The 22,223-nt window shown below is 35.2% G+C and overlaps 2 protein-coding genes across 2 annotated transcripts in view; one reads left to right on the top strand and one right to left on the bottom strand.

The window, feature by feature from the left end:
• Nucleotides 1–10,365, bottom strand: part of LOC144447035 (arginase, hepatic-like) — a 30,320-nt gene extending 19,955 nt beyond the window's left edge. Inside the window, exons 1-4 of the mRNA XM_078136907.1 lie at nt 10,113–10,365; nt 3,778–3,850; nt 2,468–2,577; nt 1,327–1,649 (exon numbers count right to left, since the gene is read on the bottom strand). Of these exons, the coding sequence (XP_077993033.1) occupies nt 1,327–1,649; nt 2,468–2,577; nt 3,778–3,850; nt 10,113–10,232 (626 nt within the window). The 5' untranslated portion in view covers nt 10,233–10,365. The remainder of the gene's footprint in view (nt 1–1,326; nt 1,650–2,467; nt 2,578–3,777; nt 3,851–10,112) is intronic.
• A 536-nt stretch (nt 10,366–10,901) lies between these two features.
• Nucleotides 10,902–21,780, top strand: LOC144449830 (DNA replication licensing factor mcm5-like). The gene is made up of 15 exons (XM_078140406.1): nt 10,902–11,056; nt 11,519–11,645; nt 11,805–11,933; nt 12,240–12,412; nt 12,798–12,953; nt 14,913–14,997; nt 15,218–15,422; nt 16,159–16,319; nt 16,840–16,908; nt 17,346–17,663; nt 18,203–18,315; nt 19,365–19,493; nt 19,697–19,839; nt 20,294–20,421; nt 20,896–21,780. The coding sequence occupies exons 1-15, from the start codon at nt 10,902–10,904 to the stop codon at nt 20,995–20,997; spliced, it is 2,193 nt and encodes a 730-aa protein (XP_077996532.1). The 3' UTR covers nt 20,998–21,780.
• Nucleotides 21,781–22,223: the final 443 nt, after the last annotated feature.

The following is a 22,223-nucleotide window of genomic DNA, read 5'->3' as shown; positions in this document are numbered from 1 at the left end:
AACATTTTTACACCTAATTTTCTGAAATCATTATATACTTAATTTTCTGATGAAATCATTATATACTTAATTTTCTGATGAAATCATTATATACTTAATTTTCTGATGAAATCATTATATACTTAATTTTCTGATGAAATCATTATACACTTAATTTTCTGATGAAATCATTATATACTTAATTTTCTGATGAAATCATTATATACTTAATTTTCTTCATCTGCACACCCTAGGTGCATCCCCATTAAATTTCAGCACAATTGGCTCAGTAGTTTTGGAATTAAAGATTTTTGACGAAAAAGACCTATTTTTAGCCCTAATTTGCATATCACTGATGGGATAATCATGTCGTGAACAATTCTTAATCTAAACACCCTTAAGAATGTTCCCACCAAATTTCAAACCGATAGTAGTTTTTGAGTTTAAGTTTTTTGACCAAATATCACATTTTTTTAACCAAATCACACCGATTGGTAAGATCATTTTGATTTCAACAATTTCCCAACTAGACATCCATGGTAATACACCTATCAAATATCGGGGCAATCGGTCCACTAGTTTCTTACTTTAAGTTGTTTACACACATCCAAACACACACACACACACACACACACACACACACACACTCCACACAGACAGACAGACAGACAGACAGACAGACAGACAGACAGACAGACAGACAGACAGACAGACAGACAGACAGACAGACAGACAGACACTTTGCCATGCCTATAGCACTACTGAACCTTATCAGTTCAGTTGTGCTAATAATCATTGAAAATAACAGATTAGTTGATGAAGAACATTTATTTACAGGACAGCATATATCTCCATGCAAATGGCTACATGTAGTTGTTGTTTTTTTAGCATTTATAAATTATATGCAGAGTTTTACTACTAGAATGCCACTACTGAATATGCTCTAAATCTACTCTTATTGTAGAATGCACCTCAGGGACAAATTTCCTTGAATATCAGAGAGTTCTTTATTTCTTTCCAATATTTGTCACATGAAAGCTTGTACAGTGTCCTTTTGAAACAATAAAAAGACATTTTGAGGGTCACCATTTTGTTTTCATGGCAATATACTTTACAGTCTTTTGGCTTTCCCATAGTATTCGGCAACCATATTGGATTCTAAAATGACTAAATTTTGATATCATTTAGACCTTTATTTCAAAAATTGTACAGTGACACCACAATTTTTTCCTTGACTTTAACCAATAATAGGTTGGAGTTTTCTTGCGCAAGTAACAGTCAAAGTTTAAAGAGTTTATTTCCAAGGCACATTTCTATGATAAGTATGATACTCAACTCAGTTCTTACCTTTCACCAGGATCTATGTCTCTCACTCCTACAAAGGCAATATCCTTTGCTGAGATACAAGTATCTATCCATTCAAATCCTGGCATAACAGGGACATACTCCCTTAGTTCATGTACAAGGTAGGAAACAGGTGTTCCATGAATATTGCCCGATGGTGATGTCAATGGTGTGTTAATGTCAACGTGAGCATCAACCCATATTACACTAATGTTTGATTGTGCCTTGGCATGGCCATGCAATGTTCCTATGGAAATAGCATGATCCCCACCCAAATTTATACACATTCGTCCATCCTGGATCACTCCACAAACTGCTTCTGAAATCTACCAGAAACAAGGAAGAATTAAATAGTACCAGCAAACTGAGAATACCTGTCACTGGTAATTACGTTATGCTGTCTGACTATGTTCTGTAAGGATCAATGCTAAAAACATAATATGAGATGTCAGCATAAGAATTTTCTGTGTAGCTTTCTAACATGTAGTATACCGTATGTATGAACATTACATCTAAGTACATCTTGTCTTCAAATGTCTTCATATTGCCCTTCTTTTGACATATCAGAGACTTATTGAACAATAAGAAGTATCATGATTCAAACACCATAAAACACTAGACTGAAAGTTTATCACGATTCAAAACATTGTAACACACTGGATTGAAATATTATCAGCATTCAAAACATTGTAACACACTGGATTGAAATATTTTCAGCATTCAAAACATTGTAACACACTGGATTGAAATATTATCAGCATTCAAAACATTGTAACACACTGGATTGAAATATTATCAGCATTCAAAACATTGTAACACACTGGATTGAAATATTATCAGCATTCAAAACATTGTAACACACTGGATTGAAATATTATCAGCATTCAAAACATTGTAACACACTGGATTGAAGGTTTGTTCATCAAACTAAAATATTGCCCGGTTTATTTAAACTAGTGCTGCACAAGAATTCTCTGGTCAAGACCTGAATCAAAGATACCTGACTCAAAACATTAAACCATAGCCTGTACAATACTGAGTAGTCTTTTAAACAATGAATCTTTAAATGCTTCTGACTGAATACATGATAACCTGGATTGTGAATACTTAAAGTCTGAGTGAAGTTTTCATGTTTACAATTTACCTTTTTATTTGCTGCTCCAACATATCGAGGATTTCGAATTCTGCCCATAAATGGTGGATCATCTTTAATTTCTTCAAAAACTAAATCACCATAATCTTTGACATCTCTCTCTGTAGATTACCAAAATTGAAAGTCATGAAATTAGATCATTTGTAAATTCCATTCTTGTATTCGGCACAAGTGAGGTGAAATTAAATGTAGCGAATTTCGCTATATATCATTTTACCTCAGTTGTAAGAATTTTGTTTGATTGTTGTTTCAGCCTGTTGTATATGGCCAATAATTTACCTTGACATGAAAATTTTTCATTTTTCTTCCCTGCATAGATTCATGGATTTTATACACACACGCCAATAGCACTGCTGAACTTCATTAGTTCAGTTGTGCTAAAAAATAATGGAAGGACAGTTACAGAGTTTTAATAGGATCATAGTTCATATATATGTAGTTGTGATAAACTGAGGTTAAACATTGATACCTATGACCAGGATGACCCAGATCACAAACTGAATCTGCCACACTTTGGTTCATTAATATACGCAGTTCCTAGAACATGTGTAGTTTCTATAAAATGTATACTTTCTAGTTCTCACTTTGGTTATCAACGTATCCAATTCCTAACATTGATGAACCGAAGTGAGTACTAGTCATCCATTTTTCATAACATAGAAACTACACATGTTCTAGGAACTGTGTACACTGATGAACCGAAGTGGGACATTGATGAACCGAAGTGGGACATTGATGAACCAAAGTGGGACATTGATGAACCGAAGTGGGACATTGATGAACCGAAGTGGGACATTGATGAACCGAAGTGGGACATTGATGAACCGAAGTGGGACATTGATGAACCGAAGTGGGACATTGATGAACCAAAGTGGGACATTGATGAACCGAAGTGGGACATTGATGAACCAAAGTGGGACATTGATGAACCAAAGTGGGACATTGATGAACCAAAGTGGGACATTGATGAACCAAAGTGGGACATTGATGAACCCAAGTGGGACATTCAGTTTGGGATCTAGGTCATAGGTCAGTGGGGTTCTGTTATTATTACATACATTTATCTGAAACAACAAATTTCCATAAGAATCATACAAATCATATAATGCGTGCGATCACACAATTTCATGTGTAGTGAATGATTGCGTCTACATTTGCATATCATTTGCATGCAGGTATGCAAGAATGGTTTCAGTATTGCACTGCAGTGAAAATACCAGTAGTACATTGTAAATGTGTATGTATACACGTGCACCAGTGCAAGCAATCTCTGGTACATATGTAATAATAGTGCTACTTACCCAGAAATTGTATTTTTTCTATGAGGCCAGCCTCTCGTATTGCACCAGGTCCACTTCTTACCCCTGGTTTTGGCTGACAACAAAGGTAGAGAAAACAGAAAGATAGGTGAATGGGAAAATAAACTAAGACAGAACAGAAATTTGTTTGTAAGTAGAAAATAGTAAATTGAATAATGAAAATGAAGGGTTTATATGTTGTACATGTAAATTTACTTTTTTTATTTATTGATTACACGTAACAAAACCCTGGGGATTTGTTAAAGGTACAAATAAAATAAAATTGGAAAAAAAAAAATCATAATAATAACACTTATAGGCTTTTCAAAAGTAACATTACACATCATAATAAAGACTACAAAACAAAACAAAACAACAACAATAACTATTCAACGAGTTGAAACATAATATTAATGAAAAAATAATAATGAAGGGTAATTAGACATTTCAAATTATATATTATAAGTATTTTGTAGGTGGTGCTCCCTTTTTATATTACTCAGTTTGATATATTTTCCAAGTGCAATAATTAGGTTTTTGTTGCTCATTATTTCTTTAAATTTTTGTTCTTCTGTCAAGTTTCTGTAATTATTAATATGTTTAGCAGCTTCACTAAAGAGGTCATGCCTGAGTAAATTATACAGGGGACACTGTAATATAAAGTGTTTTTCATCCTCTACAAGGGTTGAGTTGCATATTTTACATAATCTGCTTTTAGCTGGTATTTTGTGATGACGGCCCTTTTCAATTTCAAGTTTGTGATCACTTAGTCTGAATTTACAGATTATTGATCGCAATTCTGGGTTATTTAATTTTTCTAGATAAGGTTCAAGCTTAAAATCTAATTTAATGAGTTTGTATGTTCTGAGTTTGCAGTTATTATTTCCATTTTCCTCTGTTATTTAAGCTGTTTTTCCACTGTGAGATGAAGCTTGCTTGTTGCTGATGTTCAATGTTGATCATTTGCTGTGTTTTTATTTTTTTACTGATTTCATTGACTTGTAATTGATTTATGTCGCTATTAGGTAGGTACAAAGTTGTGGATTTGTACCAGTTTGTCTTTTTTTCTTTGTTGAAACTGAAAGCTTCTCGTAATATGTTGTTTTTTGTATTCATTACATGGACGAGATATTTTATCGCTTGTTTTTTCACAAATATATCTAATGGAAATCTTCCGAGTTCCCCATAAATCCCCATTTTAGTGGTTTTCCTTGATACTCCTAGTATAAACCGACAGAAGTTAACATTTACAGTTTCAATTGGTGAATCTTTGCAGCACTCATCACTCCATATGTCACACCCATATACAACTATTGGTCTTATTAGTTTATCAAATATATCTAGCATTAATTGTGGACTTAGATTTCTAAGATTGCCTAACTTTGACTTTAGTGAGAATAATGCTTTGATCCCTTTGTTTTTTAAATTCATCATTGCTTCTTTTGATTTTCCATTTGGAGAAATAATTAGACCTAAGTAGTTGAATTTTTTTACAATGTCTAGTTCTTCTCCCTCAAAGAAAAAAACACTTTTTTGTAACAGTCTGTTGTTTTTATTGAATATCATGATTTTTGTTTTCATAGTGTTAACTTTGAGTTTCCATTTCTGTGTGTACCTTGATAGTTTGTCAAGGCAGTGTTGTAACCCTTGCTTCGATTTTGACAGAAGGACAATATCATCAGCGTAAAGTAGGCAACTGATTGCCTTGTTATTGATAGTTGGTGCGTCACAATGACTTGAATCAAAAATTCTTGGCAAGTCACTAATTAAAATATTAAATAGTGTAGGGCTAAGGTTACAGCCTTGTTTAACTCCTACAGATGATTTAAATTCTTGTGTTAAACCATTTTTGGTTTTCACTTTGTAAGTTGCATTTCTGTATATATGTTTAATCATTTTATACATGTTACCAAATATGTTATTAGAAAGCATTTTTTGGAAGAGGCCATCATGTGAGACGCTATCAAATGCCTTTTTCATATCTATGAAACAAGCATAAATTTTGTTGTCCTTTTGTTGTTTTTTGTTGTTCATTTTGATATAAATATTTATTGATAACTGTTTTTAAAATAAATAGATTGTCCGTAGTACGACAATTTTTTCTAAAACCAAACTGTTCTGATGGTAGAATGTTTTTGTTTTCTATGTATTCGGTTAGCCTGTTATTCAATATACTTGTGAATAATTTGCCAAGGCAACTAGATATAGCAATTCCTCGGTAGTTAGACGGAATTGATTTGGGTCCTGATTTGTGGATCGGAACAATAATGCTGGCATTCCACGATTTTGGAAATACGTTAGATTTATATACAATATTAAATAATTTATGGATTGGTTTTATTAACTGAAATTGTCCATATTTTATCATTTCATTGCAAATTTTGTCTTCCGCTGTAGCTTTATTGTTTTTTAAGTTTTTAACAGCTTGTTTTATTTCGTTGGTTGATATTGGTTTATCAAGATCGTGTTTTAATGTTGGGTTTAATCTTTGTTCTAAATCTATTACATCAGAATTACTATTTGTAAGGGGTTCAGAATTATTTAGATTTAGTAATTTTTTGAAGTAGTTGTACCACTCACAAGGTTCTATAAGATCACTACTTGTTTTATTGAAAGAGTCATCGTTCAAGTTGTTTAATTTTTTCCAAAATGCTGATGTGTCCCCTGTGTGGTTTTCAATCTCAGTTAGTTGTTTTATCTTAAATTCTTTTTTCTTTGTTTGGATTGTTATTTTTAGTAATTTTTTTATTTTGAAGAACATTTCTCTAATCATTGGATTATTTGGTTCATTTTGGATTAATTTAGCTTGTTTTTTAAATTCTCGTCTTATGAGCCAGCATTCACCATCAAACCATTTTTTCTTTTTTCTTTTGGGCTTTTTAGTGTGTTTATTTAATTTGGGTGAGAATCTTCTGAGGCTATTCTCACAAACTTTGTTGATAAGGTTTTCAAATTCATTTTGTGCTGAGTCAGCATCATCAAACTTTGTATTAAGAAATGTTTGTATATGCTGGGCGTGTGTCTCAAATTGAAGACATTCTTTAAAGTTTGTTTCAGCATGTTCATCCCAGATGTATTTTGATAGTAGAGGAGAAAGTTGATATTTGTTTGTTTTATGCTGGATTGCACTTGGTGAATTTTTTAGTCTTATTGACATCGATATAGAACAATGGTCTGAGATATGTGTTAAATTTTGAACTTTGAAATATTGAACTAATTCATATATTGGTTTGCAAACAATACCAAAATCAATTGTACTACAGCCTCTGGGTGAGAAATATGTATAGTTACCCGTGGAATCACCAATAGTACGGCCATTTAAGATTAGAAGATTGCAGTCAATGCACATTTGAATAAGTTTTCTTCCTGATTTGTTGACGCAGTTGTTTCTATTAGAGTCCATGCTATTTCTTACAGTAAAGTTATCTTCTGTGTAATTACTACTACCAACAACTGTACAGTTTACTGTTATTTTTATCCACATATAGATACTGAAGTCATCCAGACAGAGAGAGAGAGATAGACAGATACCATACTTAACACACAGGACTGAACCTTAGTTCAGTTGTGCTTAAAAAACTGTTACCAAGCAACACTGACAATAGTTATAGATAAATAATAGTCTTGTAAACAAGTATGTATAAATTACCCAATTCAAGTTTTTGATAGTTTCATTACATCAATAAAACAAGTCATTGAGAATGACAAAGACCCTGCTATGATTGGGTTTTAAGGAACTGGCAGTTTATGTTGTCATTTTCTTAATATCACTACTCTGATCATGCAACAACACTTGTGAACCTAAATCAAACAGACTTAGATATGTTGTGTCTGCTTGTTGGACATGGAACATGCCTACTCATGTTGTGTCTCCTCGTTGGACATGGGACATACCTACTCTTCAAGATGACGTGATGGAATAAACCATTCAACAATAAAGGATGGGTCTGGTATGGGGGGGGGACCTGTTCAAGCATGTCTGAGTTATGGCTTTGGACATGGAAAATTCAAAAACAAATGGCTGCTCGGTGGCCATATTGGATCGTATCATGAAACAAATTGACATGCATATGTATGCCATTGTATGTTGCCCCTGTACCAAGATTGAAAAAAATCGGTCCAGGCATCTCCAAGAAATGGCTCCGGACGGACGCACAGACAGACGGACGGACGGAACCCAATCCATAAGTCCCCTTCCTGGATGAAGCTGGTGGGGACTAATTAAGCAGTGCTAATAGTACAAGCAGTGTTTCCAAGCAACTTCAGACAGAGGATAATCTTCATGCCATTGACATTGACATGTGAAGTAGCCCATAAAAGATTTAATGGTTCTATTGCATCAATACACAAAAAGTTGAAGAACCTTTCATTCATGGGCTGAGTTGAAACCCTGTTTCACACCACAAAACACAGGGATTCCGTGCATCACCAGAAACATCCCTGTGAAATTTCAGCCAAATCAACAAAGTACTTTTTGGAATTATAGACTTTTGACTAAAAAAACACATTTTTAGCCAAAATTTGCATATTTCTTATGGCATTATCATGGCATGAACAAATCTTACTTTCCATCTCTTAAAGAACGTTCCCACCAAATTTCAGACCAATCTGCCCAGTCGTTTTGGAGTTTAAATCTTTTGACCAAAAATCACATTTTTTGACCCAAAACACACGAAGTGATCATTTCCATTTGAACAATTTTTCATAAGAACACTATAAGTAATGTCCCCACCAAATATCAAGCCAATCGGTCTGGCGTTTTTGACTTTAAGTCACACACACACACACACACACACACACACACACACACACACACACACACACACACACACACACACACACACACACACAGATGCCAGGTGATGCCTATAGCACTACTGAACCTCAGTTCAGTTGTGCTAAAAAACTAATCAACAATTGCACAGTAGACCTGTAGCGCAATACATCTTGAAACCGGAAAATGGACTATGGCGACCCAATGAGCACCTAGAAAAACTCACATCAATAATTGCACAATGGTGAGTCTTTTGGTGACCCTATGAGCACCTATGACCTAGTTGAGCAAAAATTATTGCTTGGGAACTTTAATACAACAAATCGTTCATGGTTTCCTTTTGACTTCAATTGCCATTTCTCTAAGTTATTCAGACTGTTAAAATGTGATTGAAAGTGTCACCATGTCAGCATGTACTCATACACTTACTTTTTCTGGTTTTACCCATCTGACCAACCCATCATTTTGAAGGTATTATGTAGTCTAGCTGCTAGACCCCCACATGCTATTCTGCTAAACTGTTTAGGTCACCTGAGGGATCTAGCAGCTAGACTACATTTAGATGAAATCATGAGAAACATAGAATAAAGTTCAGTTGCTCAGCTAAGGTTCAATGTGTTCCACATTTATTGAATTTTTTAAACTTAGCTTCTGCACATATACAACACAGCCCCTCAATCTATTAGCAAGCACACTTAATTCAAACAATCCCCTAAAGGTATTTTGAGAGAAGTACGCGGGGTACTTGATTTGAATATAGTGATAAAATGCAATGCTGGGACCAAATATGGTGATATACAATGTTGAAATTACAGTACTTTGGTCACCCTACCTGTATATCTAATCTATATCGTTCTCAATGAATTGTCAGGATCAATTTGAATGGTAAAAAGTTAGGTCAGACCTCTAGTCTGAAGTACGTCAAGTTCACATGAGTGAAACCAGAAGACATTTATGGCGCACCATTTGTGGCTGTATAAGTGAGCCCATATAGGCCATAGATCTTGGCCCCTCTAAAGAGTGTAAGAATGATGAGATTGTAATACTTGCACCTACCATTGTATGCAGATTCTACAACTACATACATTATTATACTAAGGATCAGCCGATTGCATATATTGCCGGATGACATGAGCTATTGACAATTCCACGATTCCCTACTTATACAGCGTAAATGCTTGATGTGACTAGTCTCCTAATACGCCCATGGTGTATTAAGTAACAGTGAATCCATAAAGCCATTTTGATTTTTAATATGATCATGTACTGAAATTACGTCACCAACAGCTGATCAGGATGTTCGATGACGACATTCTACGATAACTTTCCCTCTCTTATTTTTCAACACTATCTGTTTGATCATGGATCTCCCCTAGTACATCCATGGTTTCATCAATGAAGCTATCCATCTCAAATATCCGAGGGTGAGAAAACTGTGACAGCATATTTTACAGTGAACGGAACATGTTGCTAATTCAATATAACTTTCACTTAAAAACGTGCTTAACATGACACGAGGTAAACACACACAGCTGTAAAAACTTGTACACAGAGTCGTACGTACCTGCCCTTTACAAAACGGAAGTCCCAGTATCCCAACATCATGGAATAATAGTCTTATTTGCTGAGGAAAAATGTCTTTAGTAACCGTACTAAACAAAGATCTGAAAGTTCTAAGCGCCATTGTGGTAGCTTATGATGAAAATACGAGGCGACGATGCTACCTTTCCCGACAGGATTTCATTCGGTTGTACCACCGTGGTCTTCACTTCGTCTGCGTAGTGCACATGAAATCGACCAATCATATAACTTGTGATATGGAGTGATATCACATGAATGAAATTTAGGGTCGCTGAAAGAATGGAAGAGCATATATTCTAACCAATCAGAATAAGCTTTACTTATGGCTCATGCATACTGAAACGGAAGTGCGTCATATGTTCCGTAGACATATATTTTATATAAAATTACAAATCTTTCCATCAGGATACGCTGAACATATTTATCGATATTATAATCATGACCAAAGAAATATTCAAAGACGCCATTCTAAAATTAGACACACCCATTAGTTTGATATTGAAAAGGTCATAGGTTCAGGTCACTTCTCTAGGTCAATATATTCGGTATTAACTTCGTATTGTATCTACATCAGCATTGTATTCAATTTGTATTATTTATCTGTAATTATAATGAATTATTTTTATTATCAGATTTTATAATTTTATAGAGGTAAGCTCATAGAAGACTAAAAATACTTGTCGAAATTTGTACTGTAAAAGTAGCCAAGACATCTGCGATTTTCGCGCCATTTTTCGCGCCAAATTTGACACGTGAACAACATTACTTCAAAATGGCCGGGTTTGATGAACAAAACATATTTTTCTCCGACAACTTTGGATCTGAAGATCAACCAGAAGAAGGTCGCATTGACCGACTAGCAATCCAAAGAAGATTTAAAGAATTCCTGCGCAAGTTTCACGAAGGATCTTTCAATTACAAATATCGGTAAGGCAGAAAAGTTAAGTTATTTGGCCAAGGAGTCCTCACCGTGTACACAACAGTCTTGACAGTTCTTTGTTGTTGCTGTTCACACGTGTAGCTTGTAAAGAAACCAACCGACAAAATGAAATTAAACAACAAATGGTTATTTAGCCAGTAATGTATACGTGTAAATTGTGTACCGTGGTGTTATCATGGACTTTGTTTTGTTGATTTGTCTTGGGATGTTTTCGAGACATTTAAATTTTAAAGAGCTAGTTATTTGGTCGTTACCTATGTTGGGTTGACATCGATAGTGGATAACCGGTGGAATATAATGGTAACATAATGTACATAAACTGATGTAGTTCTTCTGTGGGTCAGACACTCGTATGTTTGGTTCCGTGATGATGTTGATTAGTAAAATTAAAATTATAAATAAGTTACTTGCCTTACCTGATTGTTATTCTTTGTTTTGTTTTGTTACAGTGATGAACTCAAACGTCATTATAACCTTGGTCAGTATTATCTGGAAGTTAATGTTGATGACTTGAGTAGTTTTGATGAAGAATTGGCTGATAAATTATGTAAACAGCCATCAGAACATGTACCGTTGGTAAGATATTAGTATTATTCATTATTAGGAGAGAAAATTAATTTGTATTAAAAATGGAATTTAAAAAATGAAATGTAAGAACATCAAGTGATGTAAATTAGTAACAATAAACTTAATTGGTGTACTGTAATCTCACAAATGCTTTTGTGTGTTTCCTAGTTTGAACAGGCAGCCAAGGAAGTGGCTGATGAAGTGACAAGACCAAGACCCAAGGGTGAAGAAGACATGCAGGATATTCAGATGTTGTTGACATCAGGAGCACACCCCTCTAATGTCAGAGATCTGAAGGTAAGAAAGACAGCACTATAGTGAAAGAATGACAAATTCTTTATGCATGATTTTATTCCCAAAAAATTCCTGAGTGTTTCTTTGCTGCTTTAAATAAAGAATAAAATCACAGACATTTTTGTCGATATAATACAAGACCCAAAGTGAACAATACATTCAAAATAAGAGTTCAGATTGGTTGATGATCTAATAAGGAATCTACCAATACAATTTGTTGGATTAAGAAATGTGTTCAATGTTTGACAGCAAAGTCACCATTCTTGTTTCTTATTCATGCATAACTATTATTTCTTTATTTAATTGCAGTCTGATGAGGTATCCAGACTAGTCAAGATACCAGGTATTGTAATTGCAGCATCTGCTGTCCGAGCCAAAGCTACCTCCATCACAATTCAGTGTCGTAGCTGTCGTTCATTTGTCAATAACCTGGCTGTTAAACCTGGTCTGGAGGGTTACACACTGCCAAGAAAATGTAACACGTGAGTAGACAGTTTTAACATAGTCCATGTAAAATGATGTATGCAGATAGAAGTAAAATAAAACAGTGGCAAGATTGGAGACACAATCTCACTTTTTTGACATCATTGTAGTGACATTAATGTTATGCCAGTGCTACAGATTTCTTGCATCTGATGTTTTTAAACACTCCATCGTCCGTCATCCCCCCCCCCCCATACACAAACCACTAAGTGACTGATTACCAGTGAGACCAATTAATTGTTTGTAAACTTCCAAGTTGAGAATAACAGGAGTATATGAATGTAACCCATCCACACCCTGTTTAGTGTTGATTTGCCTGATCCCTTTCTGACATTAATTGGATTTATATGACCCTTTGTGACTCTTTACTGTTATGTTTTGTAGAGACCAAGCAGGCAGACCAAAATGTCCAGTAGATCCATTTTTTATTGTGCCTGACAAATGTACATGTGTTGATTTCCAAATCTTGAAACTGCAAGAATCACCTGAAGCTGTACCTAATGGTGAACTGCCTAGACATATGCAGCTGTATTGTGACAGGTGAGTGGACTACACTGTTTGGCAATTTTTTACCCAATAGTTTCATGATGTATTAGATAGATGAAGATTTACTTACAGTTTAGATATACTCAATATTGCAGATAGGTTACAGAAAAAGTGAAGATTCCTAGTTTTAGCCTACCAGTGTGATAGGGCCTGACAAGTGCTGTCATTACCACACAGTGTTCTCCATGGATAATGACGACAATGACAAGTTCAAAGGATGCAAATGTTCATGGAACAATACAGGGGTGGAAGACTATGACAACAGGGCAGGATATACCAGGGTGCAAAACATTAAAGCAGGGTGCTGGCCATCGATACCAGGGCAACATGCCCTGCTAAAACCTGTCGTTGAGAACACTGCCACAAAACATCTACTTTTCATATTATGTATCTTGTAAAGTAGCAAATATGAAATGTTCCATAAAAGACCAGATTTCTTTTAAATTGCAAATATGAAATGTTACATTAACCCTTAAGATGCCATAGACTTTCCATGCAAATGACCCCCTAGGCCAAGGACTTTTTAGGTTGCACAAAGTTGTACACAATGTTTTGATAGTGATCATTTTACACCAAAACAGGTGGGATATGGTCTCATCTACAAGTATATCAATAATTTTAAAATATTGAATTTTAATTTACATGAATGTATGGTCAGTAACTTGACCAAGGAATTAGGGAATGTTGGTATAAAACACGTTTTTGGTCAAAAAAGCATGTGAAATTTAGTTTTTCAATAAATACAAGGGTTACAATTGGAAATTAGCTATAAAAATTCAGACAGATAGTATGGGTGTTGAGTAAAATATTTATCATAAAATCAAGTACTGTCTGTCGATGTTTACACTAAATACAAACAAATTTGCATATATCATATATACAAATACTGCATACATACATTGTATAAATCTACAGATAGCAGCATAACGATATGTCTCACAGACGATTTTATCCAACACTTCGTCTGTTAACAAAAATCTGATGAAAGACAACGATGTAGATTCTGCCGTAACGTCTTCATCAGTTCATGTAAACCAACCTAGGAGTAATCGCACAGCATTGGCATCTGTGGTTTGTCATCGGCAGGATCGTGGGACCAGCCATTGATGACGTCAGTCCAAAAGTCGAAGTCATCGGGAGGGTTTTCGATACGTTCTAGGAGGACAAAATGTACTTCCTCAAACCCATAAAATTCTTCATCATCATTGCTATCACTGTCTAGAAAGTGTTGAGCAAAAAACTCTCTGTCTTCCGGGTTTACTTCGTTCAATATATTAGCATAATGTCGAAGGTCAACACCCATATTCATAGCAGCTGTCATATTAGGCACTATTTGCATTTGGCGGCAAAAAGTTAAAGAAATCGAACACATGACTTTCCCGCCTGAATGATTTAATATTTAATGAGATAACGTGTACATCATTACTTATTATAGGCATGAAGGGCGGGACAATGATAACCCATTACAGCGCCACTTTATTGACAGCATATGCATATGCCTAGAATGCGGAAGTGCTACGTCATGGATATCAATGATGCGGCATCACAAAGGTTAAAAGACCAGGTGTCTTGTAAATAGCAATTATAAAATGTTCCATTATAAGACCAGGGGTACTACAGAGATGGGAATGACATACTGAGAGAATTAAATAATTCTAAAACTAGAAATTATATAAGAAAAACTCAGTTGATTTTAAGAACTAGTCTAGTAAAGGTAGAAGCAATGAAAGACCCATCATTCACATTCTGTTATAGAAAGTAATAGATGTACAAACAGGAGCGAAAATCCAATGAATGGATGGTACATTTGAATGAACACATCTCTGCCAATTTGTTCACAATAGTTACATGTAGTTGTGTGTATGTACTGATAGTGTAACTTTATGGTCTGTGTTCACAGTAATTAGTTGTGTGTATGTACTGATAATGTAACTTTATGGTCTGCGTTCACAGATACCTGTGTGACAAGATTGTACCTGGTAACCGAGTCACAGTCATGGGTATATATAGTATCAAAAAAATTGGAAAATCATCAAGGGTAGGTAGTCATGTTATCTAGCCAAAGTTTGTAAGATTTGCGTATTTTGAGAATGAGAAAAAGAAAACTCTTCAATAATGTCTATTGAGGCTAGTGCGTGTTAATGAATATTGTTCTGGGACTCAATTTACCAATATTCCTTTTTTATGGAGATAAATTTGTAGGTTTTGTCTTGTGCAATGCATTATGATTTTAGCCATATCTAACTTATTGCTTTCAGGGTTCACGCGACAGAGTTGCCGTAGGTATTCGTAGTCCATACCTACGAGTTGTTGGCATACAGGTAGATACAGAAGGCTCTGGACGAACAGCTGGTACATCATTCACACCACAGGAAGAGGAGGAATTCAGACGATTAAGTGCTAGCCAAAATGTGTATGAGACCATGGCCAAGAGTATAGCGCCCTCTATCTATGGTAGCATGGGTAGGTTTATACTATTTTGTGAAAAGATGCACAAAATATGCAAATTTACAAACTCATCTAAGATTTGAAATGATGTCATACAGGAAATAACATTCTCATAGCAGCAATCGTTGGTCAGCAAAGAATTTATGTATTAATTAAGCACATTTTGAAATTGCACCCTCCAGATCATGTTCACCCACATAAGAATCATAACCACAGTGCCCAGCGGTGGCAGTCTCTGGGATGGGTGGGTACTCATGCTTGTTAGCCAAATTTCAAATGTACCTCTTTTCTCGGAATATTTCTATGAAAAACTCTCCCCTTTTTTAGTGAATCTGGGAGAAAATCACTGCAAAAAAAACATCCCTTATTTCCGACATTTGGGGGTTTTACCATCAAGGACACATAATCCATACACTGCATGTACACTGGTGATCTGGAAAAGTACCTCTTTTTACAATTCCACGGACCTAGATGGTTAAAAGCAAACACCCCCTTTTCCGTGAAATTTCTAACAAGCATGCATACCCGCTCCTCTGGGACTGCCACTTTCAATATGTTATATGACTGAATAAAATGTGTTTTGAACTTATCATGTCGCTCACACCAGCAGGACCTCACAGATACACAGTGTACCAATAATGATTAACATTGACCATCATAAGAACTGTCCAATGTCCTCACAAAAGTATAGTCAGCTTGCTGGTGATGAACTTTGAAGCATACTTTGTTGACTTGCCAACATTATTTTCAGACATCAAGAAAGCAATAGCCTGTTTGTTGTCTGGTGGTTCTCGTAAACGGTTACCTGATGGTCTGACAAGAAGGGGCGACATCAATGTACTTTTACTTGGCGATCCTGGTACTGCCAAGAGTCAGCTGCTCAAATTTGTGGAAAAAGTGTCACCCATCGGTGTAAGTACAACATTAGTACTATCTCAGTATCATGGGTGGAGAAAGTGTCACCCATTGATGTAAGTACATTAGTACTATCTCAGTATCATGGGTGGAGAAAGTGTCACCCATTGATGTAACTACAACGTTAGTACTATCTCAATATCATGGGTGGAGAAAGTGTCACCCATTGATGTAAGTACATTAGTACTATCTCAGTATCATGGGTGGAGAAAGTGTCACCCATTGATGTATCTACAACGTTAGTACTATCTCAATATCATGGGTGGAGAAAGTGTCACGGCAACCCTGTCGCGTGAACCCTGAAAGCAATAAGTTAGATATGTCTAAAATCATAAATAGGAAAAGAACAGTTCAATATCTGTAGAAGTTCAGTATCATAGTAAATTGTTCAACATGTGAAGAATTTCATAATTTGTGTAGTTGTACAGTGCTGTGAAACTCTTCTAAGAATGGTACCAGTTGACAGTGGCATATTATATCACAATGGGAATAATTTTGTTTCCTCTGTTTTACGTAGGTTTATACTTCTGGTAAGGGAAGCAGTGCTGCAGGCTTAACAGCTTCTGTTATCAGAGATCCTGCATCAGTAAGTCCAAAATTTTTAACTTTCTTCTGAAAAAAAAAAATTTGTACCATTTCAGTTTATCACACCACCCTTCCAAAATTCACAACATCAAGTTTTTTTATATGGCATGGCCAGTACAAAGTATTTGTCAATATGTGGTAAACCACAAACAAGTCTACAAGTTAGATAGTATTTTATTACCCTTTAGACTTTCTTGTTTAATCAAACTCAAATAAAAATGTATTACATTTCATGTTCCCTGATTCAAATTCCAAATTTACATTGCTTACATAAATACTTGTCATGTGATCATCTTTGTAAGCCCTTTTCTGAGTGGACAAGTATCCAAAGCATACCCAGCTGAGAAAAAAAATAAACTGGACAAATCATTGTTAAGAACTACATTAAAACATACTGAGTTTCAATGTGTGATTGTATTGTGTTTCTTATGTTCACAGCGTAACTTTGTCATGGAAGGTGGTGCTATGGTGCTTGCTGATGGTGGTGTGGTTTGTATAGATGAATTTGATAAGATGCGTGAAGATGACAGAGTAGCAATTCATGAAGCTATGGAACAACAGACTATCTCTATTGCCAAAGCAGGCATCACAACAACCTTGAACTCACGTACATCAGTGCTGGCTGCTGCTAACTCTGTCTTTGGTCGGTGGGACGACACTAAAGGAGATGAGAACATTGACTTTATGCCAACCATTCTGTCTCGTTTTGATATGATCTTTGTTGTGAAAGATGAACATGATGAAGCCAGGGATACAGTAAGTCATTTTAAATTATAAGGTGTGAAAATTTAGGTCTAATGAACATCATCCAACAGGCTGTATGCTATTAAGTGTTTAACTTGAAGTGATATACAACATTCAGCAATAGATTACAGAGATCAAAGAAGTCTGTAGAAGGAAAACAAGGAGAGAATCAGAGCATTTGTCCCATGTCTAAGTTTTGTGATTGATTGATTGATTGAGCAGTCCCACCCCTCATCCAATAAATTAGTTAGGGTTGGGAGTATCAGTTTCACTTCAATAACTGCATATGATTAGTAAAGTATTAAGTTTGGCCGATTCTTAAGGGTTTTTTAAGGCTTTTGTAGTTGCAGTGGAGTGGGTACTTGTGAAAATCTTACACTTTATTGAACTGAATTCTTGATTTTAGTTAGAATAAACGCAATCTTAAAATATTGTCATCTCTGACAACTTACAGAGGCTGGCAAAGACTTAGTTAACCTTGTCTCTTGATTGTAGCTTTAATGTGGTACAAATACTAGTCTTAAAATATTGTCATCTCTGACAACTTACAGAGGCTGGCCAAGCATGTGATGAATGTTCACATGAATGCTCTACAAACAACCGCACCAGATGAAGGAGAGTTGGATCTAAACTTTCTAAAGAAGTTCATTGCCTACATCAGAGGGTAAGTGGTGACATTAAATATTGTTTACATCATTGTGATAATACAATGCTATAATACCATGCTGTATGTGATAATACCATGCTGTACATGATAAAACTGAGTATTATGACTCCCAAAATATGTTATGGCGATCATGATGTCCATTGGTCGGTGGCACCTGCTGTGTATGACCACTTTTATGCCACCAAAATCACTAACACCTTTCAAGGATGACAATTCTTGTCGTTGAAAACAGCTCAAAAAGTATGCAGAGTTTGTATACAAGGAAAAACTTAACACTCTTTAGTGAAGTGACCATATGGATGAGAATTGGGTATTTATTTTGGAATTCTAATTTATAAAACAACTTACTATGTTTTTACCCGTCTCCCAGGGGGAGGCTACTACAAAGAACTCTTCATCCATCCATCCGTAATATGTCATTTCTCAGACATGCAGTATCTTATTTCTTTCAAACCTGAAACAAAGGTGACATCATATGGGAAGTGCACATCAATTTTTTTTTTTTTTTGATATATGCAAATTTGACTGCATGGCAGCCATATTTGTTGTGAACAATCATGATTTACCATATGACTCAATACATATAGACTACATTCAAGTGTCTACCCCATACTGCCAGGTTTACATTTTCTTTTCAGATATTGACTTTTGGCCTTGAGTCTGATCTTCAGGTGCAATTATCAAATGTCAACAATTTTCTGCATTATCAGACACTGTAGTATTTATTTGTTGCCACCAATTTCTTTTAAATCATGATGTCATTCAGTCACAGAGAAATAAGGGGGGATGTGAAATGATTGTCATTGTATGTACAGTAACATTGACTTTTGACTTTTTGCAATTTATTGAGTTACAAACAAGAAAACCATATTAAAGTTGTTTTATAAATCAAAATTCCAAAACAAATTCGCCAGTTCTAATCCATATGGCCACTTTAATAATATAAGCAGTGGGGCGTACCTACAAGAAGATTTAGAAACCTCTACAAAAACAACCAACTAGGATTTCTGTCACATGCTCAGTATGATTTTTCTACTTTTTTATAGAAAATGTGGTCCACGTATTTCAGAAGCTGCAGCTGACAAATTGAAGAATCGTTATGTTTTGATGCGTAGTGGTGCTCGCGATCATGAGAGAGAAACCGACAAAAAGACAAGTATTCCAATTACAGTAAGGTGAGTTGATTAGTATGTTGGTCCTTTGATATCTAGTTCCTGACTAATTCCAGGAGATCATTTGCCCCAAAAGAAAAAAAACTTGAAATGGAGAATTCCAAGAAAAACTCTCATTTGCATGATTATTCAAAACAGTCTACTTAATAATGTCGATAAATATGAGGTACAGGGTTGAATATTTGCTGTGTATTCTTGTATTATAGACAATTAGAGGCTATAATTCGCATATCTGAGTCCCTGGCCAAGATGCAGCTGACACCATTTGCCACTGAAGCTCATGTTGATGAAGCACTACGTCTGTTTCAAGTCTCTACATTGGATGCAGCGAGAACTGGCAGCTTAGCTGGTAAGAAACTCAGTGTGTGCGATTAGTTTGTTATCCATATGAGGTATGACTTCCGTATACAAAGTTCTAATGCTAGCAAGAAAATTGGTATGAGGTATAAAAATTACCTATATTGTGATCCCATTGAGATTGTACTATTTGTCTTGCCAACTGAAAAGTCATCAGTTTTCAAGTATAATGTACCTAATAAACTTTGATTTGATATTTGCTTAGAAAATGATAGAATTTATTTCTTTTCATAGATATGATGAATATAAATTTGATTTGTAAACAGGTCTGACACAACGACTTTGAAGTTACAGGTATTCAAAGATATCATGAAATGAATTGTACTGTAGACCTCATTAAATCAAATACAAATACAAGCTTGAATATCAGTGGATGTTGCTGATGTACAGGAGATACTGAATTTGTGATTGTTATAGTAAAACTTGTTTATTTTGCTGATGTACAGGAGCTGAAGGGTTCACTACTGAGGAAGATAAGGAAGAATTGAACAGAATTGAAAAACAACTGAAGAGACGTTTTGCTATTGGATCTCAGGTGTCAGAACATTGTATCCTTCAGGATTTCCTACGACAGGTATTGAGGCATTTCTAGTTTCTATGTAGTCAGTTCTTGTGACATTTTCCCTTACCTGATTTTCTATGACAGATATTGAGAAATTCCTAGTCTGTATGTAATTACTCCTAATCACATTTCCCCTACCCATGCAGTATTACATAGTTTGATTTGAAAATCAGATATTAATGATCCCTTCTTTATATCTGTTTGCCCCCCCCCCCCCCCCCCCCCCCATTGTTTTTACAATGAATGGATGAGTGGAACTTTGGGGTTACATCATTGTTAGATATGTTCGATTCTATGAAAATACTTCGAAATTGATTTGTGTTTCAAAAGTAACTCTAAAAACTTCCTTTCTTGATTTGTCACATTGTTTACAAGTCTGAAAATAGTTTTTTACAAAATTGTATATTGATCCACAGTATCAATATAAACGATATGTTGATCAAGGTAAAAAAGACAACAATTGTATCTTTTTCTGTTCTTTTTCAGAAATATCCGGAACGGTCTGTGCACAAAGTTCTATCATTAATGATGCGTCGTGGTGAGATTCAATATCGGATGCAACGAAAGATGTTGTATAGAATTAAGTAAAACAGATTGCATGTCTGCAGTGCTGTGATTTCTAAACCCCCCTTGCAGTCAGATATGATATCGTATGCAATGAAAAATGCACAGAATTAGATTGCATGTCTACAGTGCTGTCACCTGTGAAACCCACAGTAAATGTTTGGACATAATATTTTGTACAGAAAAAAAAAGTAATGAAAGTTACTCCTATAGATATATGACAACCAAGAACTTTCACTTTGAATTTGACATTTCTGTTAAGATTTAATACAACATTTCTTCCACAAAACATAGCCATTGTTACACTATAAAAGGAGTGTTTTGAAGTATGGTATTCCTTAGACATGTTGCAGGCCCCAGATCACCTTGGAGTATTCCTTAGACATGTTGCAGGCCCAGACCACCTTGGAGTATTCCTTAGACATGTTGCAGGCCCCAGATCACCTTGGAGTATTCGTTAGACATGTTGCAGGTCCAGACCACCAAAGTGTAATGGTGTACTATTTATTGTCAGTGCCTCTATAGCAATGGAAGCATATAGTCTCCCAAGATTCAAAACACAGACTTGTCAGAAAATTTCAAATTCTTTCGATGCAATATCAACTTTTGTGGAATTAAAATGAGAAATTTTGCCATTTTTTAGTTTAATAGATCTATCTAGATTATATTTATTTGGGAGTGGCAATAAAAAGTGAATACAAAATAATGATCTTTCATTACTTCCTGATCATGTTGTACAATATAACATTCACACCATTACATTACATCTTATAAGATGTAGAAAACCATTCACACCATCTTATAAGATTTTGTCCAAATAAGAAATGACATCCTTCATACACTTAGTAGTACACTGTAGTGACTATCTTGATATAGATTTTGGTTTGAAATGTGTTTTGTTATAGGATGAATAAATATGTATATTTACAGAATCAATTAGTTTGTGTACGTATTGGAAAAGTTAATATGTGGCTGTGTGAAGAGTATACAAATTGCATGGGGGTATGATTGCATAAATATTATGGGTGGGGGGTATGATTGCAAAAAAATTAATGAGTGGGGTGTGATTGCATAAAAAATAATGGGTGGGGGAGTGATAGCCTGTAATTTTTTTTTGAAAGGGGGGGGGGGAGTGTAATAGCATAAAATTGAGGAGTGGGTGATTAGCATAAAAGTTGCATGTCTCTTAATTATGAAATTAAGACTGCCTTTAGGATCAATGAGCATACAAATTGGTGATAAATTATACT

Source organism: Glandiceps talaboti, chromosome 2 (assembly GCF_964340395.1).
Source record: "Glandiceps talaboti chromosome 2, keGlaTala1.1, whole genome shotgun sequence".
Taxonomy (NCBI): Eukaryota; Metazoa; Hemichordata; class Enteropneusta; family Spengelidae; genus Glandiceps; species Glandiceps talaboti.
The sequence above is the reverse complement of the archived record's forward strand: the minus strand, read 5'-3'. Positions and strand labels throughout refer to the sequence as shown.

What these genes read in the sequence shown, in the direction of transcription:
- LOC144449830 (XM_078140406.1), top strand. Translation starts at nt 10,902, where the DNA reads ATGGCCGGGTTTGATGAACAAAACATATTTTTCTCCGACAACTTTGGA. An exon ending in TCTTTCAATTACAAATATCG is followed by an intron (nt 11,057 to 11,518) that starts GTAAGGCAGAAA and finishes GTTTTGTTACAG; the next exon opens with TGATGAACTCAAACGTCATT. An exon ending in CTAATGTCAGAGATCTGAAG is followed by an intron (nt 11,934 to 12,239) that starts GTAAGAAAGACA and finishes ATTTAATTGCAG; the next exon opens with TCTGATGAGGTATCCAGACT.